Source organism: Chiloscyllium plagiosum, chromosome 15, assembly GCF_004010195.1.
Source record: "Chiloscyllium plagiosum isolate BGI_BamShark_2017 chromosome 15, ASM401019v2, whole genome shotgun sequence".
NCBI lineage: Eukaryota > Metazoa > Chordata > Chondrichthyes > Orectolobiformes > Hemiscylliidae > Chiloscyllium > Chiloscyllium plagiosum.
In genome coordinates, this window is record NC_057724.1 from 64,387,861 (window position 1) to 64,412,740 (window position 24,880).

At 42.6% G+C, this 24,880-nt stretch overlaps 1 protein-coding gene across 1 annotated transcript in view; it reads left to right on the forward strand.

Annotated features, from left to right (window-relative positions):
• The window catches only part of ar (androgen receptor), a 232,944-nt gene that overhangs the window by 69,072 nt on the left and 138,992 nt on the right, over positions 1–24,880 (forward strand). The window contains exon 2 of the mRNA XM_043705049.1: positions 23,608–23,759. Within this exon, the coding sequence (XP_043560984.1) occupies positions 23,608–23,759 (152 nt within the window). The remainder of the gene's footprint in view (positions 1–23,607; positions 23,760–24,880) is intronic.

Consider the following 24,880-nt stretch of genomic DNA (forward strand, 5'->3'; position numbering starts at 1 on the left):
TTTGGGGTGGTGATGTCAACCACCATGGCAACCGGAACTCTATCAACAAACACCTCGAGTTAGACCCCATCTACCACCTCCTGAGAAAAGGAACAGGAAGTGACTTCACCACAGGAAATAACATCGCCACAGGAAATAACATCACCAACTGAAGATGTTACCTAATAGGGTAACAAAACGTCTGGAAATGAACCTTCCAGCTCAGCAAGCAAACCTACATCCAAAAGTTTACTCTCATATTTAATGTTCTCTCTCCTTATTTTGTTTTGTATTTGTTTGTTGGTCTTTGTAAGCCTCCTAATCCTCGGGGTTTCCCATTGTCCTTTGCCACATTATGTGCTTTCTCTTTTGCTTTTGCGCAATCCCTGCCTTCCCTCGTCAGCCATGATTGCCTCATTATCCCTGTACCATACTTCTTTTTCCTCGAGATGAAACTTTATTGTGTCTCCTGAATTACTCCCAGAAACTCTTGCTATTGCTGTTCCACTGTCTTTCCTGCTAGGTTTCTCTCTGTCAATTCTACCCTGCTCCTCCCTCATGCCTCTGTAGTTGCCTTTATTCAGTGTAATATCGTTACCTCTGTTTCTGACGAGGGAAGGGGCCTTTTTGGACCTGGTTTTGAGGAATGAGGTAAAAACAATGACTGCAGATGCTGAAAACTAGATTCTGGATTAGAGGTGCTGGAAAAGCATAGCAGTTCAGGCAGCATCTGAGGAGCAGTAAAATCGATGTTTCGGGCAAAAGCCCTCATTCAGGCCATGTGATAGAAGTTGCAGTGGGGAATTTTTTTGGGAACAGTGACCACAATTCTGTAAGTTTTAGAATACTCATAGACAAAAATGAGAGTGGTCCTCAGGGAAGAGTACTAAACTGGGCCAAGGCCAATTATATCAAAATTAGGCAGGAGCTGGGAAATGTGGATTGGACACAGCTATTTGAAGGGAAGTCCACACTTAATATGTGGGAGGCTTTCAAAGATAATGCAGGATAGGCATGTCCCATTGAAAGCAAAGGATAGGAAAAGCAAGATTTGTGAACCGTGGATGACAGGAGAAATCGTATGACGAGCCAAGAGGAAAAGGGAAGTGTACATAAGGTCCAGGCAGCTAAGAACAGAACAGGCCCTGTAGGAATATTGGGAGAATAGGACCAGTTTTAAATGAGGAATCAAGCAGGCTAAAAGGGGTCATAAAATAGCTTTAGCAAGCAGAATTAAGGAGAATCCCAAAGCCTTTTATTCTTCTATAAGAAGCAAGCGGGTAACTAGAGAAAGGATTAGTCCACTAAAAGATAAGGAAGGAAAGCCGTGTGTCGAACGTGAGAAAATGGGTGAGATTCTGAATGATTACTTTGCATCAGTGTTCACTGAGGAGAGGGACATGATGAATGTTGAGATTTGAGATAGAGGTTTGATTACTCTGGATCACGTTGACATAAGTAGGGAAGATGTGTTGGGTACGCTAGAGATTATTAAGGTGGACAAATCCCCAGGACCGAATGGGATCTTTCCCAGGTTGCTGAGGGAGGTGAGAGGAAATATCTGCGGCTCTGACAGTTATCTTTGTAGCATCCTTAAACACAGGTGAGGAGCCGGAGGATTGGAGGGTTGCTCATGTTGTCCCCTGTACAAGAAGGGTAATAGGGATACTCCAGGTAACTTCAGACCAGTGAGCCTGATGTCAGTGGTGGGAAAATTGCTGGGGAAGGTACTGAGGAATAAAATTATTTATATTTGGAAAAGAATGGGCTTATCAGTGATAGGCAACATGATTTTGTGCGGGGGAGATTGTGCCTTACCAACTTAGTAGAGTTCTTTTGAGGAAGTGACCAAGTTGATCGATGAAGGAAGGGCTGCAGATTTCATATACTTGGACTTTCGTAAGGTGTTTGGTAAGGTTTCCTGTGGTAAACTAATGGAGAAAGTGAAGTCACATGATGTTCCGGGTGTTCGAGCTAGGTGGATAAAGAACTGGTTGAACAACAGGACAGAGAGAGTAGTAGCTGAAGGGAGTTTCTCGAAATGGAGAAAGGTGACCAGTGGTGTTCCACAGGGATCAGTGCTGGGGCCACTGTTGTTTGTGATATACGTAAATGATCTGGAAGAGGGCACTGTTGAAATGATCAGCAAGTTTGCAGATGACACAAAGATTGGTGGAGTAGCAGAAAGCATTGGGGACTGTCAGAGAATACAGGAGGATGTAGAAAGACTGGAGAGTTGGGCGGAGAAGTGGCAGATGGAGTTCAATGCAGGCAATTGTGAGGTTATGCATTTTGGGAAGTCTTATTCTAGAACAAATTATACAGTAATCGGAAGAGCCTTGGGAAAAGTTGATGAGTAGAGAGATCTAGGAGTTCAGGTCCATTGTACCCTGAAGGTTGTTGCACAGATGAATAGAGTGAGCAAGAAGGCATATGGTGTGCTTGCCTTCATCGGACAGAATATTGAGTATAAGAGCTGGCAGGTCGTGTTAAAATTGTGCAAGGCATTGTTTTGGTGGCATTTAGAGTACTGTGTACAGTTCTGGTCGCCACATTGCTAAAAGGATGTGGACGCTTTGGAGAGGGTGCAGAGATTTACGAGGATGTTGTCTGGTATGGAAGGTACTAGCTATGAAGAGAGGTTGAGTAGGTTAGGATTCGTTTCATTAGAAAAAAGGTGATTGAGGGGGGACCTGATTGAGATCTACAAAATCTTGAAGAGTAAAGACAGGGTAGATAGAGATAAGCTTTTTCCCAGGGTGAGGGATTCAATAACGAGAGGTCACGCGTTCAAGGTGAGAGCAGAAAAGATTGAGGGGGATACATGCGGCAAGTACTTGACACAGAGGGTCCCTGGAATGCGTTGTCAGCAGAGGTAGTAGAGGCAGGCACAGTAGATTCATTTAAGATGCAACTGGGCAGATGCATGAGTCGGTGAGGTGCAGAGGGATAGGAATAGGATGCTTAGGAATAGAACGACATGTTTAGACAGTGGATTTGGATCGGCTCAGGCTTGGAGGGCCGAAGGGCCTGTTGCTGAGCTGTAAATTTTCTTTGTTCTCTCTTTCTCTCTCTCTCACACATCTCTTTTTTTTCCTCTCTCTCTCTCTCTCAAGTAAATTCAATCATATTATGATCACTGTCTCCTAAGGGTTCCTTCACCTTAACCTCCCTTCTGAAGTCTGCAGGTCTTGGTGGTTTGGTTTCAAGTGCCACATGCTCTAGAGGTACATATTAACTACTCTGAAGCAGTTGATTAGGAATATTTCTCCAAAGTGGGAATGCATTTGCAATCAAAATGCACTGCAGAGTTTGAACAAATAAAATACCTCATATGGCTTAAATCTATAATTTGGTGAATGAACAGGCACTAGCAGATTAAGTTATCACAAGAACCAATTATATTTTGCATTTTAAAGAGAATGATTTACGCCTCCATATTGTCTTCCATGATCTCAGGATATTTAAAAGCCTTTACACGCGATGAAGTAATTTAAAGTGATGACATGTAAGAAATGCCTATCTGAACACACCAAACCTCCACAAATGGTAATCTGTTTTTGTGACGCTGATTATCACGTAAGTATTGAAACTTTCGCTGTTCTTCAAAGTGGTGCTACAGTATCTTTTAGAATAACATGGACAGCAGGTAGAGCCACAGTTTACAACTTATTGTAAAGGCAGCAAACTAAACATGCATGCCATCCCTCAGTACTGCAGTGGAGTGTCAGTTTTGATGTTTGTGCTGAAGTTCTAAAGTGGCACATGAAGCTACAACTTTCTGACAAAGAGGCAAGAGCACTGCCAGTTGAGCCATAACTGGCACATAGCTGGGACTATAGATTCTTAAAAGGGAACAAAACAAGTTTATATTTTTAAAACATTACTTAGGCTACGGTTCTTGAGTATTATGTGGTTTTTTTGCACTTGAAAGTTGGTTAGCTCAGTTGACTGGACAGCTGCTTAGTAATACCAACAGTGCAGGTTCAATTCCTGCATCAGACTCTCCTTCTGTACCTCCCTCCTCACCTAAGATGTGGTGACCCTTAGGCGAAACAATCACCAATCATGATGCTATTAAATGAGAGAGAGCCCTGTGGTCTGATAGGACGATGGTAGCTTTACCTTTTATCTGTTATTGAAAGGCCACTGCAGTAATAGAGCTGAGGTAATGCCACAGATGGGAAATTGTAATTTCAGGAAACCCTTGAGTTTAGCAACCATTTCTGTTTGATCAAGAAAAGTTAAGATGATAATTGAGAAGTTTAAAATCAAATGAGGGCATGTTTGAACAGAAGACTTTTTTATAGTTGAAAAGTCAGTGATGGGGCTCATAAATTTAAAATTATTATATAACTGAGAAAGGCAGTTTCAGAATAATTTCGTTGTTGATGTCATGAAATGCTTTGAAACAAATTGAGGCAGAAACAATTACAGTTTTTCAAGGGGCATTGAATAAATACTTTGAAAAATGATACATATATCTGGAAGGAGCTGCATGTTTGGAGAGAAAGTGGAGAATATGATGAATTTTGGATTGTTTTAGGAGAGAACTATAATAATTAATATTAAATCAATATTTCACCTATGTCTTTACTGAGGAATAAGATGTGACCAGTCAACCGTGATAGAGGAGGTAATTCAGACCTGGAAAGGTTTGAAATTGATAAGGAGGGTGTATTGGATTGGTTAACTGTACTTAAAGCTGATAAGCGTCAGGACCAGATGAGATCTATCATAGGATAATGAAAGAAGGCACAATGGGAATTGCAGAGCTGCTGGCCATAATTTTTCATTCTTCCTTGGAGTCAGGGATGGTGAGGGAGGACTGGAGAATTGAAAACGTTACACACTTGTTCAAAAACGAGCTTAAAGATAAGCCAAACAAATGCAAGCCAGTCAATTAAACTTCCATGATTGGAAAACATCTAGAAGTCAAACTTTGGGCCAAAACTAATAGTTACATGGACAAATCTTTAGTTGATTGAAGAAAGGTTCGTTTAGGCAAAATTATGTTTAATTAACCAGTTGGAGTAGTTTTGAAGAAACACTGTAGAGGGTTGATGGGGAAGTGCATGGACTTCTCAAAGGTTTTTGACATAATGACGCAGCACAGAATGCAAAGCGATAGGTCATGGACTAAAAGGTACAGTAGCAACATGAATATGGAATTGACAAACTAACAGAAAATATTTCCGGTAAGATGACAGTGGTGTTGGTACTTCAGAGCCAGGGTTGATCAGCTCTATCTGCTTTTCTTCTCATTTCTTTCCTTTTTTTCTCTCTCCTCTCATCTTTTTTCTCTTCTGTTTTATTTTACTTACCTCTTGGTGAAGAGCTCAGTTGCAGTAACAGCACTGGTGGTGGCGAATGGGACCAGAGGTGTTGCCTATAATAGGTCCAGCAGCATAGACACATGGTGGCAGTATCGAAGGTGAGTTTGGGTTCTTGGTGGCTTCTACATCATCAAGACAGTCCTGGTGTCAATTCATGGTTGCTGCTGCAGAGGCGAGTTTGGGCTTCTGGCAAGCTTTGCATCCAGTGCAGATTCAAGGAGGATGCAATGGTAGAGGCAAGTTTGGGCCCACTACAAGACCATGCATCATCAGCAGCAGCTATATCGGTGAGGTGCACAAAGTAGACTCATGGTGGTGGCAGAGTCGAGTTTGGGCCAGTGCAATACCTGGCAATATTGGTGGCATCTGCATTGTCAAGATGCGGTGAGGACTTATAGTGGCATGGGTGTCAATGGAGATGAGATGGTGCCGAAGTGGAGTGATTTTTATTTCAGTGGCAGTGATGTGGCAAAGGAGATTCCTGCTTGGCCATGAGGCCCACAGCCCATGACAGAGCACTTAACAAGAATTATTGTAAAGTAGGACACTTACTTTATTTCTTTGTTTTTCTTGTTTTATATTCAATGTTTTGGTTTATTTTTTGTGTTTTAAGAGTGGTGACACTGTGCAGCACCTTTCACTATATTTTGTAACAAGATACACGTGACAATCAGTAAATCAAATGCAATCAATACAGATTAATGGTTGGTTAAAGGTTTTCAGGCATCAGCAAGGTTTGTTTTGGAATTGCCTTGAGATCTGTATTGAAATCATTGCACTTTCTGATGTGTATTAATAACTTAGGGCACAAGTTTTAGGATTATGGATGATGTGAAATTTGGAAACATTGAGATCTGTAAAGAAAATTTGAAACGATAGTCAAGCTGGTGGAGTGGGTGGGCGAATGACAGTTGCAGTTGAATGTGAAGAAATGGGAAATAATTTATTTTGCTAGGACGAACATGGAGAAGTGAAGGGCGCAATTCTAAAAGGGTGATATTCAAAGAGGTACCTAGTGTCAACGTGCATATGTTGCTGAAGGCAGCAAGACAAATTGAGTGTGCAATTTAGGACTAAACACCGGAATTAGAGCAGGAGTATGCACTTCAGCCCTTCTAAGCCCATTCTATCATTTAACATGATCATGGCTGATCTTATCCTGGTCTTAACTTCACTTTCCTGTCTGCACCCTATAGTCCTTTCTCCTGCTTTTCATCAGAGACATATCTAGTTCTTGAATCTGTTGATTGATTCTGAGTCCAGTGCTGTCTGGGACAGTGAATTCCATAGATTCACAACCCTCTGAGAGAAGTAGTTACTCCTCATCTCAGTTTTTGAACCTACCTCCTCTCACTATATCTGTGAACTTTTGTTCAACTTTGTCTCACAAAGGGGAACCATCTGTTCAATGTCCATCTTATCAATCCCTTTTAACATTTTATATACCTCCAATCAGATCCCCTGTTATTCTTCTAAACTCCAGTGGGTACAAGTCAAGAGTGTGGTGCTGGAAAAATACAGTAGGTCAGACTGCATCCGAGGAGCAGGAGAATCGACGTTTCGGGCATAAGCTCTTCATCAGGATGAAGGACATATGCCCAAAACGTCGCTTCTTCTGCTCCTGGGATGCTGCCTTACCTGCTGTGCTTTTCCAGCACCACACTCTCAACTCTGATCTCCAGCAATTGCAGTCCTCACTTTCTTCCAGTGGGTACAAGCCCAAGCTATTCAACCACTCCTTGAATGACACCCTTTTCATCCCCGGAATCAATCTGAACTGTCTCCGGTGTCATCACATTCTTCCTCAAGTAACGAGATCAAAACTGGACACAGTACTCCAGGTATGGTCGCACCAAAGCCTGATATATTTGTAATGACACTTGTTTACTTTTAATATCCAGTCCTTCTGCAATAAATGCCAGGATTCCATTTGCCTTTCTTACTATATGTGGCACCTGCATATCTACTTTCTGCAATTCATGCACAAAGATGCCCAGATCCCTCTGCACTGATGGATTTTGAATCTGCTTATCATTTAAGTAATAATTTGTCCTTTTATTTTTCCAGCCAAAATAGACAACCTCACACTTGTCCACATTAAACTCCATCTACCAGATTCGTGCCTAATTCTCTTAGCCTATCAAAGTCCACCTGCAAACTCTCTTTCTCCTCAACAGCTCCAAGCCCACCTATTTTAGTATCATCTGCGAACTTTGCCATGTTACGTTCCATTCCTGCTTATAAATCATTTATAAGATTGTAAATAGTTGAGGTCCAAGAGCTGAACCCTGCGATATCCCACTGGTTAAGTTTAGCCATTCAGAGAAAGACCCATTTATCCTGACCCGCTGCTTTCTCTCAGTCAAACAATCCCCTATCCAAGCCATTACTCTACCCTTAAACCCTTTGCACTTGGATCAGTCTTTTATGCAGCACCTTGTTAAATGCCATCTGGAAATATAGATATACCACTTCTACTGAATCTCCATTACTCACCTAGCTGGTTATATCCTCAAAGAATTCCAGCAAGTTTGTCAAGCATGATTTGCCTTTCATGAGGCCATGGTTACACAGGTGGATTGAGCTATGTTTTTCCAATTGTTCGGTTATTTCCTCCTTTATAATTGATTCTAGCAACTTTCCCACTCTAGAGGTCAAACTAACTGGAGTATAGTTTCCTACTTTTTGTGTGTCTCCTTTTTTTGAGCACCTATTATCTCTGCTGTTGTCTCCTTTAATATCCTAAGTGATTGTAATGACATCTTTCAGGTGGATCTCATGGAATGTGAGTTACCCTGATTGGGGCTACTAACTGGGTCTTATCAGGGAGCTGTGGCTGACAGGTATAAACTGGAGTGTCAGAGGTTCTGTTCACTCTGAGAGCTGGCTCTGAGGAAGCCAGATCAGTGTCAAGTACTATGCACGTGTAAATTGAATTGAATTGAATTTATTGTCACATGTACCGAGGCACAGTGAAAAGCTTTGTCTTGCGAACAATACAGGCCGATCACAGAGTTAAGTGACATAGTAAATAGTCGGTAAACAGTGGCAAAAAACAAAAATGCAGGTACAGGCAAACGTTCAGAGTTTGAGTCAATTCAGTATTCTAACAGTAGGGTAGAAACTGTTTTGAAACCGGTTGGTGCATGTGTTCAGGCTTCTGTACCTTCTCCCCGATGGTAGAGGTTGTAGAAAAACATTGCCAGGGTGGGATGGATCTTTGAGAGTGCTGGCGGCCTTTCCTTGACAGCGGGCCTGGTAAATGGATTCTGTAGATGTGAGGTTGGCCTTTGTGATTATCCAGGCCGAGTTCATATATAGGGTGAATAAAGGGTGAGTAGATGCCAGAAACCGGCCTCTGTAAAGTTATTTCTGTGGTTACGAGAAAAAAGCTACACTCCTAGAGAAAGTCATTCACAGCAATCATCTTTGAGTTGGGGTAAGCATTTCTGGCATCATGCCATTATTTGGGAAGCGTGACTCATTTGATCCTGCCACCAAGTCTGGACCCAGTATGTGGAAAGAATGTATTATTTTTTCTAGGCAGATGACATGGGAGCAGATGAAAAGTAAGGAGTGGACCTGCAGCTTTTTCGATTATTAAGAGCCTAATGTGTCCTGAGGCGCCAGATATTAAAACCTTTCAGAAGTTGACAGATTTAGTTAAAGAGTATTTTGACCTCAAACCACCTCTAATTCTGAGATGCTATAGGTTTTACTTGGCGTTTGAGAACCAGGGGAGTCTGTATCTGGGATCTTGAATGAGGTTAAAATGACTGGCAGAGGCATGTGACTTTGGTTTCACCCTTAATGAGATGTAAGAGATTGTTTGGTATATGGGATTAATGATGTAACCATGCAAGAGCACCTATTAGCTGAAGCCTGTCTGGACTTCAACCAGGCACTAAAAGTGGCTTTGTAATTTAAAAATATGGCAAATGGAGCACATTAATTACAGTGTATGCTGATGGAAATGGACACCTGAGCTAGGCTGACTGAGCTTGAGGGACACCATTTGTGAAGATATTTGTATAGCCTCACTCAAGACATATCCTGAACAGAAAGACTTGGTCAGCCCACAGCAAAATCTGAAAACAAAACCAAACCTCAGCCAAATGCTTAAAACTTTCTCAATCCAGACCAGCAGGCCACTATAGTTGCACTATTATGCGGATTTGATACAGCAAGAGTCCCATTAGGCCTGAATTGCGTAACAGTACTTGTAGGCCACTGTCCACCTACATCTTGCTTGGACCAGTTAAATTCCTTAGTAACATCCAAACCAGAACCATTCAAAAGAAATGTCTGGTTAAGTGGTCACCCAGTTCTAATGGAGATTGATACCAATGTGGCTGTATCAATGATTACCGAACCAGTCTTTAACAAAGTTTCCTCTGGACCCCAATCCTTAAATCTGCATAAGACCTCAGCGAGACTGAGAACATATATACGGGAATCTTTTACAGATTAAGGATACAACTTCAGTTTCGGTCGTGTATGAGAAACAGCTGGTTTAGTTACCACTGATTGTAGTAAAAGCTTGGGGAATCTGATGGGGCGAAATTGATTGAGAAAGATTCACCTTGATTGGCTCAACATGTTTCGATTAGAAAATGGCAACTTGAATGAAGTCCTATCTAAATATCCGCAGGTTTTTCAGGAAATTAAAGGGACTATCAAAAGAGCCAAGGCCACTTTACATGTTGACCAGGAAGCATGATTCTGCAAGGCCTGTCCAGTGCCATTTGCCTTCCATGCAAAAGTAGAGGCAGAAATCAGGAGGCTGGAAAGCCAAAGGAATCATCAAACCAGTACAGATTGCGGGATGGTCAGCACCGGTTGTACCAATTATGAGGCCTTTTTGAGGGGTTTTAAATAAACAGTAAACCGCTTTTCGCAGTTGGATAAATAACCAGTCCCTCGCTTAGAGGACTTCTACACAAAGCTGGTGGGGGGACTGTCCTTCACGAAGCTGAATATGAGACAGAAATTACAGTTAGCTGAGGATTCCCAGACATATGGTACAATTAATGCCCATAAGGGTTTGTGCCATTATACGAGACTGTCATTTGGGGTATCATCAGCTTGTGCCATTTTTCAGCGATGGAGAACCGTTTACAAGATCTGCCTCAGGTTGCCATTTATCTTTGTGATGTGCCAATAACAAAGAAGACCAATAAAGCGCACTTAGAGAACTTAGACCTAGTCCTTAGATGTTTCTTCAAGGCAGACATATGCCTTAGGAGGGAAACGTTGTGTTCTCGGCACCCCAAGTGACCTACCTGGGCTACAGAGTTGACAAGATCTGGTTACACCCGTTGGAAGATAAAGTGAGGATGATTCAAGATGCCCAGGCTCCCATTTGTGTAGCAGAGCTGAGGTCTTTCCTTGGAATGGTGAATTTTTATAGGAAATTCATATGTAACCTGATCTCTGTTAGGACACTCTTGCATCTGCTGTTGAAACAGGGGCAGCCTTGGAAATGGTCTCATAGCCAGATGTACTCTTTAGTGAAATTAATAAACCGCTATCTTTGTTTAATGATCCCATGTGAGATCTGGTGCTGACATGCATTGCCTCCAAATGTGGTATTGGGATAGTGTTGACTCACAGATGGTGCAATGGAAAGGAACGCCCAATAATGCATGCTTCCCGGGCTTTGGCCAATGCAGAGTGCAAATATATTCACGTGGTCGTCTTTGATGTGAGAAAATCCCACCAGTATCTTTATGGACATGAATCTGTAATAGTAAGAGACCACAAAGTCCTGCTAGACCTACTCAGAGGACAAGGCCATGCAGCCCATAGCTTCACATTGAATTCAACAGCTCTCATTCTATGTGTGTACAATTACTAGTTGGAACACTGTCCGGGAAACCAAGTACCAAATGTGGATGCCTTGAGTCGCCTCCTGCTGGCAGAGTCACCACCAGTGGTGTCACCACTGAAAGAGGTCCATTTTGAATCAAAACTTTCTGGATACCTTCCGGTCACCATTGACAATGTGGGACTGTTGGTGCAAAAATATCCAGTCCAGGCAAATCTAAACAGGTGAGAGTGATGGGGGAAACAAAAGGGTCATCACAACCTTTCTGGACCCGGCAAGATCAGATCACCATTCAGGGTCGCAATTTATTATTGTCCTAGAAAAGGTTGCTGCCAGATACAGGCCGAACTCCTCCAGAGTCATCCAGTGGTGTCTGAACTGAAGATGTTGGCTTGAAGTTATGTCTGGTGGATTGGGCGCAGACATAGCTGTGTAGGTGGGTCAGTGCCCAGAGTGCTAATGAGGACAAAACCTACCACCAGCAACTCCCCCACATCCATGAGAATGGCCGGCTATACCCTAGACTTGGTTACATATTGAGCCCTTGAAAGGGCTAGCATAGTCAATGTTTTTAGTCATTATGGACGCCCATTCAAAGTGGTTGGAAGTGCATAGAGTTCATTCATCAAACACAGGGGTGACAGTAGAAAAGCTGTGAGCACTCTTTGCAATACATGAACTCCCAGAAGCATTGGTCACAGACAATGGGCCATCATTGACCAGCAGGGAATTAAAGTACTACGTAAAGTCAAATAACATTTGCCACGTAAGGACGGCTCCATCCATCATCCATCATCCAATGGTCGGATAGAAAGAACAGTCCAAATTTTGAAGGTAGGCTTATAGAAACCACCTAGGAGAAAGTAAGGACTGCAAATGCTGACGATGAGGAAACTGGTGAAATCAACATTGATTCTGTGTAGTTGCAGGGTCCCGAGGCAGAAGGTGAGGCATTCTTCCTCCAGACATCAGATGGCTAGCATCTGGTGGTGGAGGTTGCCCAGGACTTGCATGTCCTTGGCGGAGTGGAAGAGGGAGTTGAAGTGTTCGGCCAGAGGGCAATGGGGTTGTTTAGTGCATGTCCCAGAGATGTTCTCTGAAACGTACACAAGTTGGTGTCCTGTCTCCCAATGTACAGGAGACCACATTGGGAGCAACAGACAGAGTAAATTATGTGCGCGGAGGTGCAAGAAAGTTTAAGCTGGATGTGGAAGGATCACTTGGGCCCTTGGATGGAGGTGAAGGGCAATGTGTGGGTGCAGGTTTTACATTCCTGTGGTGACAAGGGAAGATGCCAAGAGTGGGGGGTGGATTGATGGGGGCATGGACCTAACAAGGGTATTGCGAAGGGAATGGTCTCTGTAGAACACAGATAAGGGTGGGGAGGGAAATGTATCTGGATGTATGTTTGCTTGCTGAGCTGGAAGGTTCGTTTTCAGATGTTTCGTTGCCATACTAGGTAACATCTTCAGTGAGCCTCTGAATGAAGCACTGGTGGTATGGCCCGCTTTCTATTTATATGTTTGAGTTTCCTAGGGTTGGTGATGTAATTTCTGGTGGTGACATCATTTCCTACGGTGATGTCGTTTCCTGTTCTTTTTCTCAGGGGGTGGTAAATGGGGTCCAAGTCCATGTGTTTGTTGATAGAGTTCCAGTTGGAATGCCATGCTTCTAGGCATTCTCGTGCGTGTTTCTGTTTGGCTTGTCCTAGGATGGAAGTGTTGTCCCAGTCGAAGTGATGTCAGAGTCGAAGACACAATCACCAAACACCACCAACCTCATTAGCAAAAACAGTATAGTCAAGCTAGTGGACCTATGCCTTACCACCCACTTCACATTCAACAACAAAACCTACAGACAGACCAACAGAACATCCATGGGATCTCCAATATCAGGGTTCGTAGCAGAGACAGTAATGTAGAGAGCTGAAAATGTGTTGCTGGAAAAGCGCAGCAGGTCAGGCAGCATCCAAGGAACAGGAGAATCAACGTTTCGGGCATAAGCCCTTCTTCAGCTCTGATCTCCAGCATCTGCAGCCTTCACTTTCTCCACAGTAATGTAGAGACCCAAACAAACAGCTCTGCCAACCATCCAACCCAAACTTTGGGTCCACTAAGTGGCTGACACCTTTGTCATCACCAAATGAAACAAACAAATTAGAGGAAACCTTCAAGACCATCAATAATACTCTTATTGGCATTAAATTCACTAAAGAGGAGGAAAACAACGACAAACCGCCATTCCTAGATGTCACTGTAGAGCGAACAGCCAATGGGTAACTTCAAACCAGCGTCTACAGGAAAAAGAGGAGAAAAACAACACATACAGACCAAATATTGAACTACAGAAGCAATCATCCCAACATCCACTCTCACGAAGCTGCATGAGAACGTTATTTCAATGAGCCACCACATACTGCAGCACAGAGAAACTAGGCAGAGCAGGGGAAAAGCACCTATACAGTGTATTCAGAAAGAATGGGTACCCAATGAACACAGTCTGCTGATTTCTGAACAACAAACCCAAACAAGCATTCAAAAGACATCCAGAAACCCTAGCCACTCTCCCCTACATTAAAGACATCTCAGAAATGACTGTCAGACTACTCAGACCCCTTGGCATCATAGTAGCCCACAAACTCACCAACACACTAAAACAGCAGCTAATGAACTTGAAAGACCCTATACAGACAACAAGCGACACTAATGACATACACAAAATACTTTGCAAGAATTGTGACAAACACTACATTGAGCAAACAGGCAGAAAACTAGCCACCAGGATACGTGAACATCAACTAGCCACAAAACAACATGACCCACCATCACTAGTGTCCTTACATACAGATGAGGAAGGACACCATTTCGACTGGGACAAACACATCCTCGGACAAGTTAAACAGAGACATGCACGAGAATTCCTAGAAGCATGGTATTCCAACCGGAACTCTATCAACAAACACATCGAATTAGACTCCATCTACCACCCCCTGCGAAAAAGAACCAGAAATGATATCACCATAGGAAATAATGTCATCCCAGGAAATGAGATAACCAACCCTAGGAAATTCAAACATACAAAAAGAAAGTGGGCTACACCACTAGTGCTTCATTAGGAGACTCACTGAGGATGTTACCTAGTGTGGTGATTGAAATGTCTGGAAACGAACCTTCCAGCTCAGCAAACAAACCTACATCCAGAACCTCAACCTGACCTACAAATCTTCTCAAAACGTGCTAGGGAAAAAATCTCTGGTGGTGGGATCTATTTGTAGGTGGCGGAAATGGCAGAGGTTGATGCGTTGTATCTGGAGCTTGGTGGGGTGGAAGGGGTAGAACAGGGGGTTCTGACCTTGTTCCGATCGGAAGGGTGGGGTTCAAGGGCGGAGTTGCGGGAAGTGGAGGAGATGAATCGGAGGGCATCGTTGACTACGTGGGAGAAGAAATTGTGGTCCTTGAAAAAGGAGGCCATCCGGGATGATCTATGGTGGAATTGGTCCTCCTGGTCACAGATGCAGCAGAGGCTGAACCCCTATCTGTGTTCCGCAGAGACCATACTCTCCGCGACTCCCTTGTTAGGTCCATGCCCCCACCAGCCCATCCTACACACCCAGCACCTTCCCTTGCCATTGTAGGAAGTGTAAAATCTGCACCCACACCTCTCTCCTCCCCTCCATCCAAGGCCCCAAAAGATCCTGGCACATAGGCAGAGGTTTTCCTGCACCTCCACACACGTCTACTGTGTCTGTTGCTCTCAATGTGCTCACTGCTACATTGGGAAGACAGGACGCCAACCTGCGGAACGTTTCAGTGAACATCTTTGGGACTAGACGCCACCGCCTTGGGACCAAACAATTCAACACCCCCTCCCACTCTGCCAAGGACATACAAGTCCTGGGTCTCCTCCAGATTCTAGCCACCTGACACCTGGAGGAAGAATGCCTCATCTTCCGCCTTAGGACCCTCCAACCAGCCAGGATCCATGTTGATTTCCACCAAGTTCCTCATCTGCTTGTATTCTTCTATGTTCTATGTTCTATGTTCTATCTACCCATCACATTCTCAGCTACCTTCCCCCTCACCCCACACCCCGCCTCATTTATCTCTCATCCCCCTTGGGCCTCCCCCTTCATTCCTGATGAAGAACCTTTGCTCAAAACATTGACTCTCCTGCTCCTGGGATGCTGCCTGAAGGGCTGTGCTTTTTTAGTACCACACTTAAAGAAACTGTCTCCAGTTTTACTCGATACCAAATTGTCTCAGTTCATATATGACTGTCAGACCACCCTCATGCAGTTACAGGGATAGCTCCAGCAGAGTTGCCAATGGGGAGGAGACTCTGCACCAGGATAAATTTGATCTTCCCAGACGTGGGGTACCAGGGTGAAACAACATCAGGAATGCTGAAGCTACGCAAAAAGACATCTCTAAGCAAAAAGAGACAATTTACTTCAGGGGACAAAGTTTGGTGCTAAAACCACAGGAATAACACTACATGGGTAAGAGTCATTGTTGGCATGAAGTCAGGTTTTGTGAAGTACAACATTCAAGTGGGTGAGGAGGTCCTGAACAAGCACGTCGACCACATGAAAGCTGCAACCTCACAAATGGGGCATGAGGAAAATATACCTGGCTCCTTGGGAAGGCCATCGCAACCCACAGGTTCATTCCCTCCATCTAGCACTGAAGAAACCTTGATATCTAAGATGGACATTGCGGATGTCATGACTTCAACGTCTTTCCCACCTGAAGTGGATGAATTTCTTGTGAGACTCTCTGGGCATAAGACGCAGGCTACGGTCTGTACATGCTGTCAGTATCTGAGGCTGAGTCAGAGGAACCGGATCTGGTGCAAAACAGCCCCAGGTCATAACTACAAGAAAAAGAACAGACCTGCATTCCTAGACTAGTGTTGTGAAACTTGAAAGGATTCAGAAAGGATTTACAAGCATGTTGCCAGGGTTGGAGGATTTGAGCTATAGGGAGAGGTTGAATTGGCTAGGGATGTTTTCCCTAGAGCATTGGAGGCCGAGGGGTGATCTTATATAGGTTTACAAAATCATAAGGGGTTTGGATAGAATAAATAGACAAAGTCTTTTGCCTGGGGTGGGGAGTCCAGAACTGGAGGGCATGGATTTAGGGTGAGAAGGGAAAGGTATAAAAGAGACCTAAGTGGCAACATTTTCATGCAGAGGGTGGTACGTATATGGAATGAGCTGCCAGAAGATGTGGTGGAGGATAGTACAATTGCAACACTTAAAAGGCATACAGATGTATATATGCATAAGAAGGGTTTGGAGGGATATGGGCCGGGTGCTGGCAGGTGGGACTAGATTGGGTTGGGATATCTGGTCGACATGGACACCTTGGACCGAAGGTGTCCATGTTTCCATGCTGTACATCTCTATGACTTTGAGCAGGAGTGATGTAGTAATTCTAAAGAGGCCAGCTAGGTGGACCTCCTAGAAAATGGGTTCCCTGATTGGGGCTGTTAACCTGGTCTAGTCAGGGATCCCTGACAGACAGATATAAACAGGAATGTCCATAGCAGGCAGGGCAGCGGTAGACGTCCAGTACGTGGCCACCGCCATCCGACGCCTTAAAACGGCGGTGCTCGGACCCGACGTAGTGCACCAGTTGGAGGACGCTCAGGTGTGCGGTGGGATCCCGTCCGCGCTTACCCCAGCCCGGACGGAATTTCACATTGGCCCCAAGGTCCCGTACTGCCCGCGGGAGCCAGTGCCCCACAACCTGAGCCGCCTCCGAAATTTTAACTTTGTTTCGTTTAGGGAGATAAAAAGAAGAGCCCTGTACCGACTGCTGCTGCACACCATCCACCTCTTCTCCCTCATCCACCGTCCGGACACGCCTTGGCGTGCCCATTTGCCACCGGGCGGTGGGGATCCCCAGTGGAGGGCTCTCTACGCGGGAGTCCTCCCCCTTTCTCTCGGGGATCTGGGGTGGAGGGTGCTGCACGCAGCAGTCCCCTGCAACCGCAGATTGCGGTGGTTCACAGACTCCCAGCCCAACTGCTTGTTCTGTGGCGCTGTGGAGCCCGTGGGTATAAAATAAGCACTACCGCACTTAGGCGGTAGTGTGGGGTTAAAAAAAAAGGAAAAAAAGAAAAAATAAATTCAGAACGACCAACACCCTGGAGGGGTTTAGGGAGAGGTGGGCGCCGCAGGGAGTGGAGTGCATCATTTCTCCCTCCAACTCTATTTTGATTTAGTCCCTACCCTCCCCTTCACTGTTTTGATCACACAGCACTGTCCCTTGATGTGAAGGGCAGTGTTTGTCACTGGCCACCCGGGTGTTTTCCTATCTTCCTGGTGGTGGAAATTGAATAAAGATTGGTGCACTTTGTGTCTTCCACTGTGTCTCACACCTGCACACACACACCATGGGTGCTGGGGATAAAATAAGCACTACCGCACTTAGGTGGTAGTGTAAACAAAAAAAAAAATAAATAGGAATGTCAGAGATTCTGTTAACTTTGAGACCTGGCTCTGAAGGAGCTGGATCACTGTCAAGGACTCTCCACATGTGTATATCCAGAGTGACTTAGTGACTGGGGATACTGGTCTCTGTTGAGTTATTTTGCAATTCAGGGAAGGTTTTCAAAACTAATTAAAAAAAACAGGAGTGTCAGAGATTCTGTTCATTCTGATTCTGAGGAAGTCAGACCATTGTCATGTACTATGCACATGTAAATAAGGGTGTGATTTGGTGACAGAACACGAGCTTCTGTGGAGTTATTTCAAATACCTTCTCCTTAGTTATAGTAATTTCACTAAGTCCCTCTGTAGTAATTATACTTTTGGGAAGAAATTGTCAACTCCCACTGTGAAAACAGAGTCAAAATATTGGTTTAGTACCTGTGCCATTTCTGTCTTTGCCATTTCATCTTCTAAAGGGCCAACATTTTCTTTTGCTATTTTCTTCCTTTTGTATGCTTATAGAAGCTTTTGCTATCAATGCTTATGTTTTCTGCTTGTTTCCTTTTGTTGTTCCTTGGCTCCTTTGATTTTGTTTTTAATACCCTTTTGATGAGCTTTAAAGTTCTCCCAGTCCTGCAGAGTGCCACTAAATGTGCCCTAGTTTTTGCCTTTGTTATCCTTGACCTCCTTGTTAAGCCGTTGATGATTTATTACCTTTTCATTTATTACCTTTTCACAATTCCTTGTCCTATCATGAATACACTTTGAGAGGTATTTAATATCGATGTAAGCATTTGCCACTGTTTTCAACTATCTTGTCCTTTAGTATTTTTGTTCAGTCCACTCGGGCCAACTCCTACTTCAGGCCTGCACAGTTACTTTTGTCCATCAGTAAAACTTGCATATGTGACTCAATCCTTTCTCATTACATAATGGCAAATCTAAAATAGCCAGTTCTCTGGTTTGCTCCCATGATATTTTGTCCTAAAAAAAAAATCCCTCATACTCTATAAACCTTTCTTCGAGGCTACCCTCGCTAAATTGATTAATCCAGTCAATATGAAAGTTCAAATCACCCAAAATTACCATTGTGCCTGTCTCACTGTTTTTATAATCTCCTGGTTTATAATATGCCCTACTTTGGAAGTACTGTTCCAGGGCATGTAAGTTATTCCTTGCATTTTATTCCTACTCGGACTGATGCCATATTTTGGTAGATGGAGGTGGGTACTACCAGATGGAGATTAGAGTCAAGATTAGATGGTACTGGAAAAGCAGAGGAGGTCAGACAGCATCAGAGGAACAGGAAAATCAACTTTTTGGGCAAAAGCCCTTCATCAGGAATGAGCATTCCTGATGAAAGGCTTTTGCCCAAAAATTTGATTTTCCTGTTCCTCTGATGCTGTCTGACCTCCTCTGCTTTTCCAGTACCACTCTAATCAATATTTTGGTCCCAAGTGCCAATATCATTTCTTGAGACAGCCTTCATGTTACCCTTATCCAATAAAGCAATTGCACCTCCTTTTCCTTTTTGTTTATCTTTTGGGAATACTGAGTGCCCTTGGATACTTAACTTCCAGTCCCGATCTTCCTGTAACCATGTTTCAGTGATCCCCACAAGATCATACCCATTTGTCTGCATTTGTGCTGTATGCTCATTAACTTCATTCCAAATAATGAGTGCATTTAGGTACTAGGTTTTTAATTAAGTTCTATTGATCTTTCTTTCTCTTTTAATATTTTCTTGAGCAGATTAATAAGGCAAATAGCATCCTGGACTTTCTTGTTCAGGGCATGAACTTGGAAGTGATTTTGCCTGCAGTACTATTTCCAGATCTGGGCAGTAAATGTTGATAAGAATTATTCCAGAAGCAAGAAACTTCTATTATTTAAGAAAGCTGATTGTCTTCCTAGGGTGGAAACTTCTAAAGTTATATTAAAGTATATTGTTCATGGGTGAGTGTTTTTGTTAGGTACACGCATTTACCATAAGTATTCCAAAACAAAGGAGAAGACTGAGAAATGAAACTCCTCAGATGATATAATTTATTGCCTTTGGACTTGAAAACATCTTTATTTCATGCCTGGCTATTTAAAAATGTAATCACTCTGCGAATGTTCATGTCACTTAGTTCATTTTTAATCGAACGTCAGAGCTATATTACCTTTTGTTTATTCCCTCAATCAATAGACCTGAATTTGAACTTGGAACACCAATGTACTGTGATGATACTATGGCTTTAAGAAGTTATTTTTGTCCTTTGTTTTTGAAGAAATGTTTTGAATCAGAGGTGACAAGCTGTCTATTGAGAGCCCATTAACAGCTTGTGAGGCCTTAGGTATTTTTAAGTTGGAACAACAGAAGCATCCTGAACAGGAGTGGCAAACTCCCACAGAACCAAGATTTAAAGTCTTAGTTTTTCCATAGCAGTTGCTACTGAAACAAGCATGAGGAAAACCAGCATGGGCTTAGAGGGGAAGCTTCTTAAACTTTATTTCCGGGGTCCTTCTCAGCTTTTTCCACTCTTCATTAAATATGCCAACCCACATCAAAAAACAGATGCCTGTCCTACTACGTTATGCCCTATCTCCCATTTCCCATTTCAGTTTGGAGTCCTTGAGTGGTGTTTCTGGATCCCGCATCTGTGCTTATCTTCGTGTCAGTTGCTTATTTTAACCTCTCCATTTAGATTTTCACCCCACCATTGGATTGAACGGAGTTCATTTGTTCATTTTGTTAACAAAAGTCAAAAAGAGTCCCATGTTCAGGATTAAGAGCCATGTCCAATAGGAAAACCAGCAAATATTCAATGACAGCAGGAGAGCTAAAACTTTGAGAGAAAGTGACTAAATACGAGCAGATATTCCTTCAAGAAATCTTGTGTATTCTTTTTAATTACATGTGAGGAAGACAACAGGAAACCACTTCATTAATTCTTTATCCTAGTCATATAGCTCATTGAAATTGAAATTGGGAGGCTGTAGAGAATAACAAGAGGATTCTACAAGACATTGAGGCATAGTTCTAAATTACATTTTAAGAAAGTTGCAGATAAGAGTGACAATGGTAAGCTGTTCCTTCTCGTCTGCAACCTTTGATATATTTGAGCACCCTTTGCTTCTTCAGTGTTTCCTTTGTTAATTGTCTAGCTCCTGAAACCTGATTCAATTCCTTATCCATAGACCTATGATGCTTCCACTCTGTCATCTACATTCTCACCTCTAATTAACATCAGGAGACTGTCCCATGATAACATTTAAAAGTACAACAGTAATAAGCAAAGCATTGTGGATTCTGGAGATCTGAGACAATAATAACTGAAATTGGTAGAGCACATCTGACTGGATCTGTGCAAACAAAACAGAGTTAATATTTCCAGTTCAGTTCTGAAAAAATATCACTAAACTCGAAATGTTACCTCTGTTGTCTCTCCACTGATGCAGCCAGACCTGCTTTCTCCATCAATTTCTGTTTCTATGTGTTTCTGAGAACACAATATCAGGTTCTATGTGCTGATCACATTTTACACAAACTTTCTGCCATCCTCATTGACCCCTCCACTCCGTCTGATTTTTAACACAGTTTGTCAGGATTAGATGAATGGAGATTCCCTCCAATGAACTGACGCAAACTGTTTTTGGAAGAATTCCATCCCTTGCCATGACCACTCTCCAAGTTTAAACCAGACTGTTGGTAAATTTAGTATATTATGCAACTCTGAGTTGAGCCTTACATTGTCTCTATCAGCAGAACAGCCTATTTCCATCTCTAAAATCATTTGTCTCTGTACCTGCTGCTGAAGTTTGCATGGATGCATTTGTTCCCACTAGAAACAATCACAATTCTCTCTTGGCTAGCTGTACATAACCTTATTTACTTTAAATGCCTGCCCCCATGCACTCGGTGACTGACTTCAAATTTGTATTATTTTCAGACACACACATGGGTGTTCCTTAATTGACCTTTGTAACTCCTCTAGTACTCCTTTCCTCTGACAACCTCTCCACTCCTTCAGATCTGACCCATTGTACATCACAGATTTATTTCATCCCTTCCTTTGCGCATTTCTTCAACTGTCCAGCTTTTAAGCTGTAGAATTTCCTCCTTAAAACCCTCTACCTCTCTTACTCCTTAAATAAGAAGAGATAATCACTTTTACTTATCTCTTCTTATTTAACAGGTGTTAACTTGTACTCAGTGATCGATCCTCAGAAATGCCGATCTTAAAAATGGTGTCTAAATCAAATTGCTGTTCGGTTTGCATTTCTTTTTTGTATCAACAGGAGATCAGGGGTGGTTGGTTAGAGCTGCAAATTATATTGACCATCACTTGCAGTTGGAAATTTGGGTACTCTACCTTAGCATTAATTTGCATGATTGCAGTTTCCCCATAATTAAAGTGTGATTGACTGTTAGAGCAACAAAACTATTTCTCACATGAAATCATTAATATACAAATACTCTGTGTCCCCAACAGCCTGAGATGTAATTGGTGGATGCAGAATCTTTATAAATTAGTTGACTTCAGCAATACTTCAGCATAAATATTGTGTGTCGAAAATGAATTAAAATTTCAACATATTTTTCTTTCCAGTTCCTGACAAATTTAGAGGGATTCTTTTAAGTGATCAAAATAAAATAATGCAGTTTATTAGAACATAGAACATTACAGCGCAGTACAAGCCCATCGGCCCTAGATGTTGCACTGACCTGTGGAACCAATCTGAAGCCCATCTAACCTACACAATTCCATTCTCGTCCATATGACTACCTAATGACCAGTTAAATGTCCTTAAAGTTGGCAAGTCTACTACTGTTGCAGGCAGCTCGTTCCACACCCCTACTACTCTCTGAGTAAAGAAACTACCTCTGACATCTATCCTATATCTATCACCCCTCAATTTAAAGTTATGCCCCTCGTGATAGCCATCACCATCTGAGAAAAAAGGCTCTCACTGTCCACCCTATCTAACCCTCTGATTATCTTACGTAATTGAGACACAGAGAGCTCTCTGCTCATCTACACTACCAAGAATCTTACTATTAGCCCAGTACTCTGCATTCCTGTTGCTCCTTCCAAAGTGAATCACCTCACACTTTTTTCCACATTAAACTCCATTTGCCACCTCTCAACCCAGCTCTGCAGCTTATCTGTGTCCCTCTGTAATCTACAACATCCTCACGCGCTATGCACAACTCTATCGACCTTAATGTCCTCTGCAAACTTACTAACCCATTCTTCTACACCCTCATCCAGGTTGTCTGTAAAAATGACAAACAGCAGCGGACCCAAACAGATCCTCGCGATACATCACTAGTAACTGAACTCCAGGATGAATATTTCCCATCAACCACCACTCTCTGCCTTCTTTCAGCAAGCCAAATTCTGATCCAAACTGCTAAATCAACCTTAATCCCGTGCCTCCGTATTTTGTGCAATAGCCTACCGTGGGGAGCCTTATCAAACGCCTTACTGAAACCATATACACCACATCAACTGCTTTACCTTCATCCACCTGCTTGGTCATTTTTCTCAAAGAACTCAATAAGGTTTGTGAGACACGACCTACCCTTCACAAAACCATGTTGACTATGCCTACTCAACTTATTCCTTTCTAAATGATTATAAATCTTACCTCTTTATAACTTTTCTAACAGTTTACCTACAACTGAAGTAACGCTCACTGGTCTATAATTACCAGGGTTGTCTCTACTCCCCTTCTTGAACGAGGGAAAAACATTTGCTATCCTCTAATCTTCTGGCACTATTCCTGTAGACAGTGATGTCATAAAGATTGAAACCAATTTATTTTTAAGGCCGTTGGTTTAATGTTTTCATGGATATCGTTTAAACTTAGAGAATACAATCAACAAACACTGGTTGAAAAAAATCATAGAAAGCAATTTAAGAGAACTGAACTTGACATTGTTAACGTAAAGCATTTCTGATCATCCTAACTTGTTCTAACAGATATTTACAACTTTTTACAGCAGACACTCCTAGACTTACGTGTTCTTTGTTTTAAAGATTGGATAATACAAGGAATCTTGGTCTCCAGATGGACTACTTTTTTCAACCTCAGAAGACCTGTCTCATTTGTGGAGATGAAGCATCAGGATGTCATTATGGAGCACTCACCTGTGGCAGTTGCAAGGTGTTCTTCAAGAGAGCAGCTGAAGGTACATTGTTATTAATATCCTGATTTGATAGCAGTACCTTGGATTATCCAGATTAATACAAAATTAAAATATTGCAGAATCTGGAAAACTGGAATAGAAATAGAAATGCTAGAGAATCTCAGCAAGTTAGGCAGCCACTAAAGAGAGAAACCTCATAGTTTCTGTAGAGCCTTATTGTTTCAGATTGTGTTTTTATCCAGATTGGTGTTCACTGAGCAGAATGGTTCCTGTTGATTTGATATCATTAAATTTCATAGCTCTGTTTCTTTCATATGTATGTGCTGCATGTGTTGTTAAAAGTCGTCCTTAAGTCTCTTCCATGTTACTTTTTGTTGTTCAAATGTAAATACTGCTGCAGATGCAGTTTGGGGATCAAAATCATGTATAATGTGTGTATGCACCTTTCTGAAAATCGCATTCACGAGGGTGCTAGCATCACGGAATGTATGCAGAGCAGGCAGGCGTAACATTAAGTAGTTTGGAGTAGTATGAAACCTCTAGTCTGAGAAATGAGTCGCAGCCAGTCCTGTGGTATGAAACCATAGATTGCATTTTATTTTACAAGCCTGCGACCTTCTTAATCTCACCCAACAGCAAAAACACCACCCCCTTCACACACACAAATACACACACACATGCTATATATTACTTATGAATTAGTTGCTGGTTGATATATTCTGGCTGTTCCTACAATTCTATAAGTGCTGGGCTTTCTATAGTTCTTTAAAGTGTGGAAGTCTGCAGAAAGGATATGGCAGTTGCTTACCTTTCAAGATGTCAGCATAAATCATTTCCTCTCAAACATGGATGTACTTTTAGACATAGAATGAGCCATGAGTGATTACAGAGAGCAAGTCAAGTTGCTTGAAGAAGTAGGAGGGCTGTCAGCAAGAGGCCACATCAAGTCATAGGGATGTACATCACGGAAACAGACCCTTTGGTCCAACTCACCCCTGCTGATCAGATAGCCTAACCTAATCAAGTTCCATTTACCAACACTTGGCCCCTATCCCACTAAACTCTTCCCGTTCATACAGCCATCCAGATGCCTTTTAAATGTTGTAGATTAGATTAGATTACTTACAGTGTGGAAACAGGCCCTTCGGCCCAACAAGTCCACA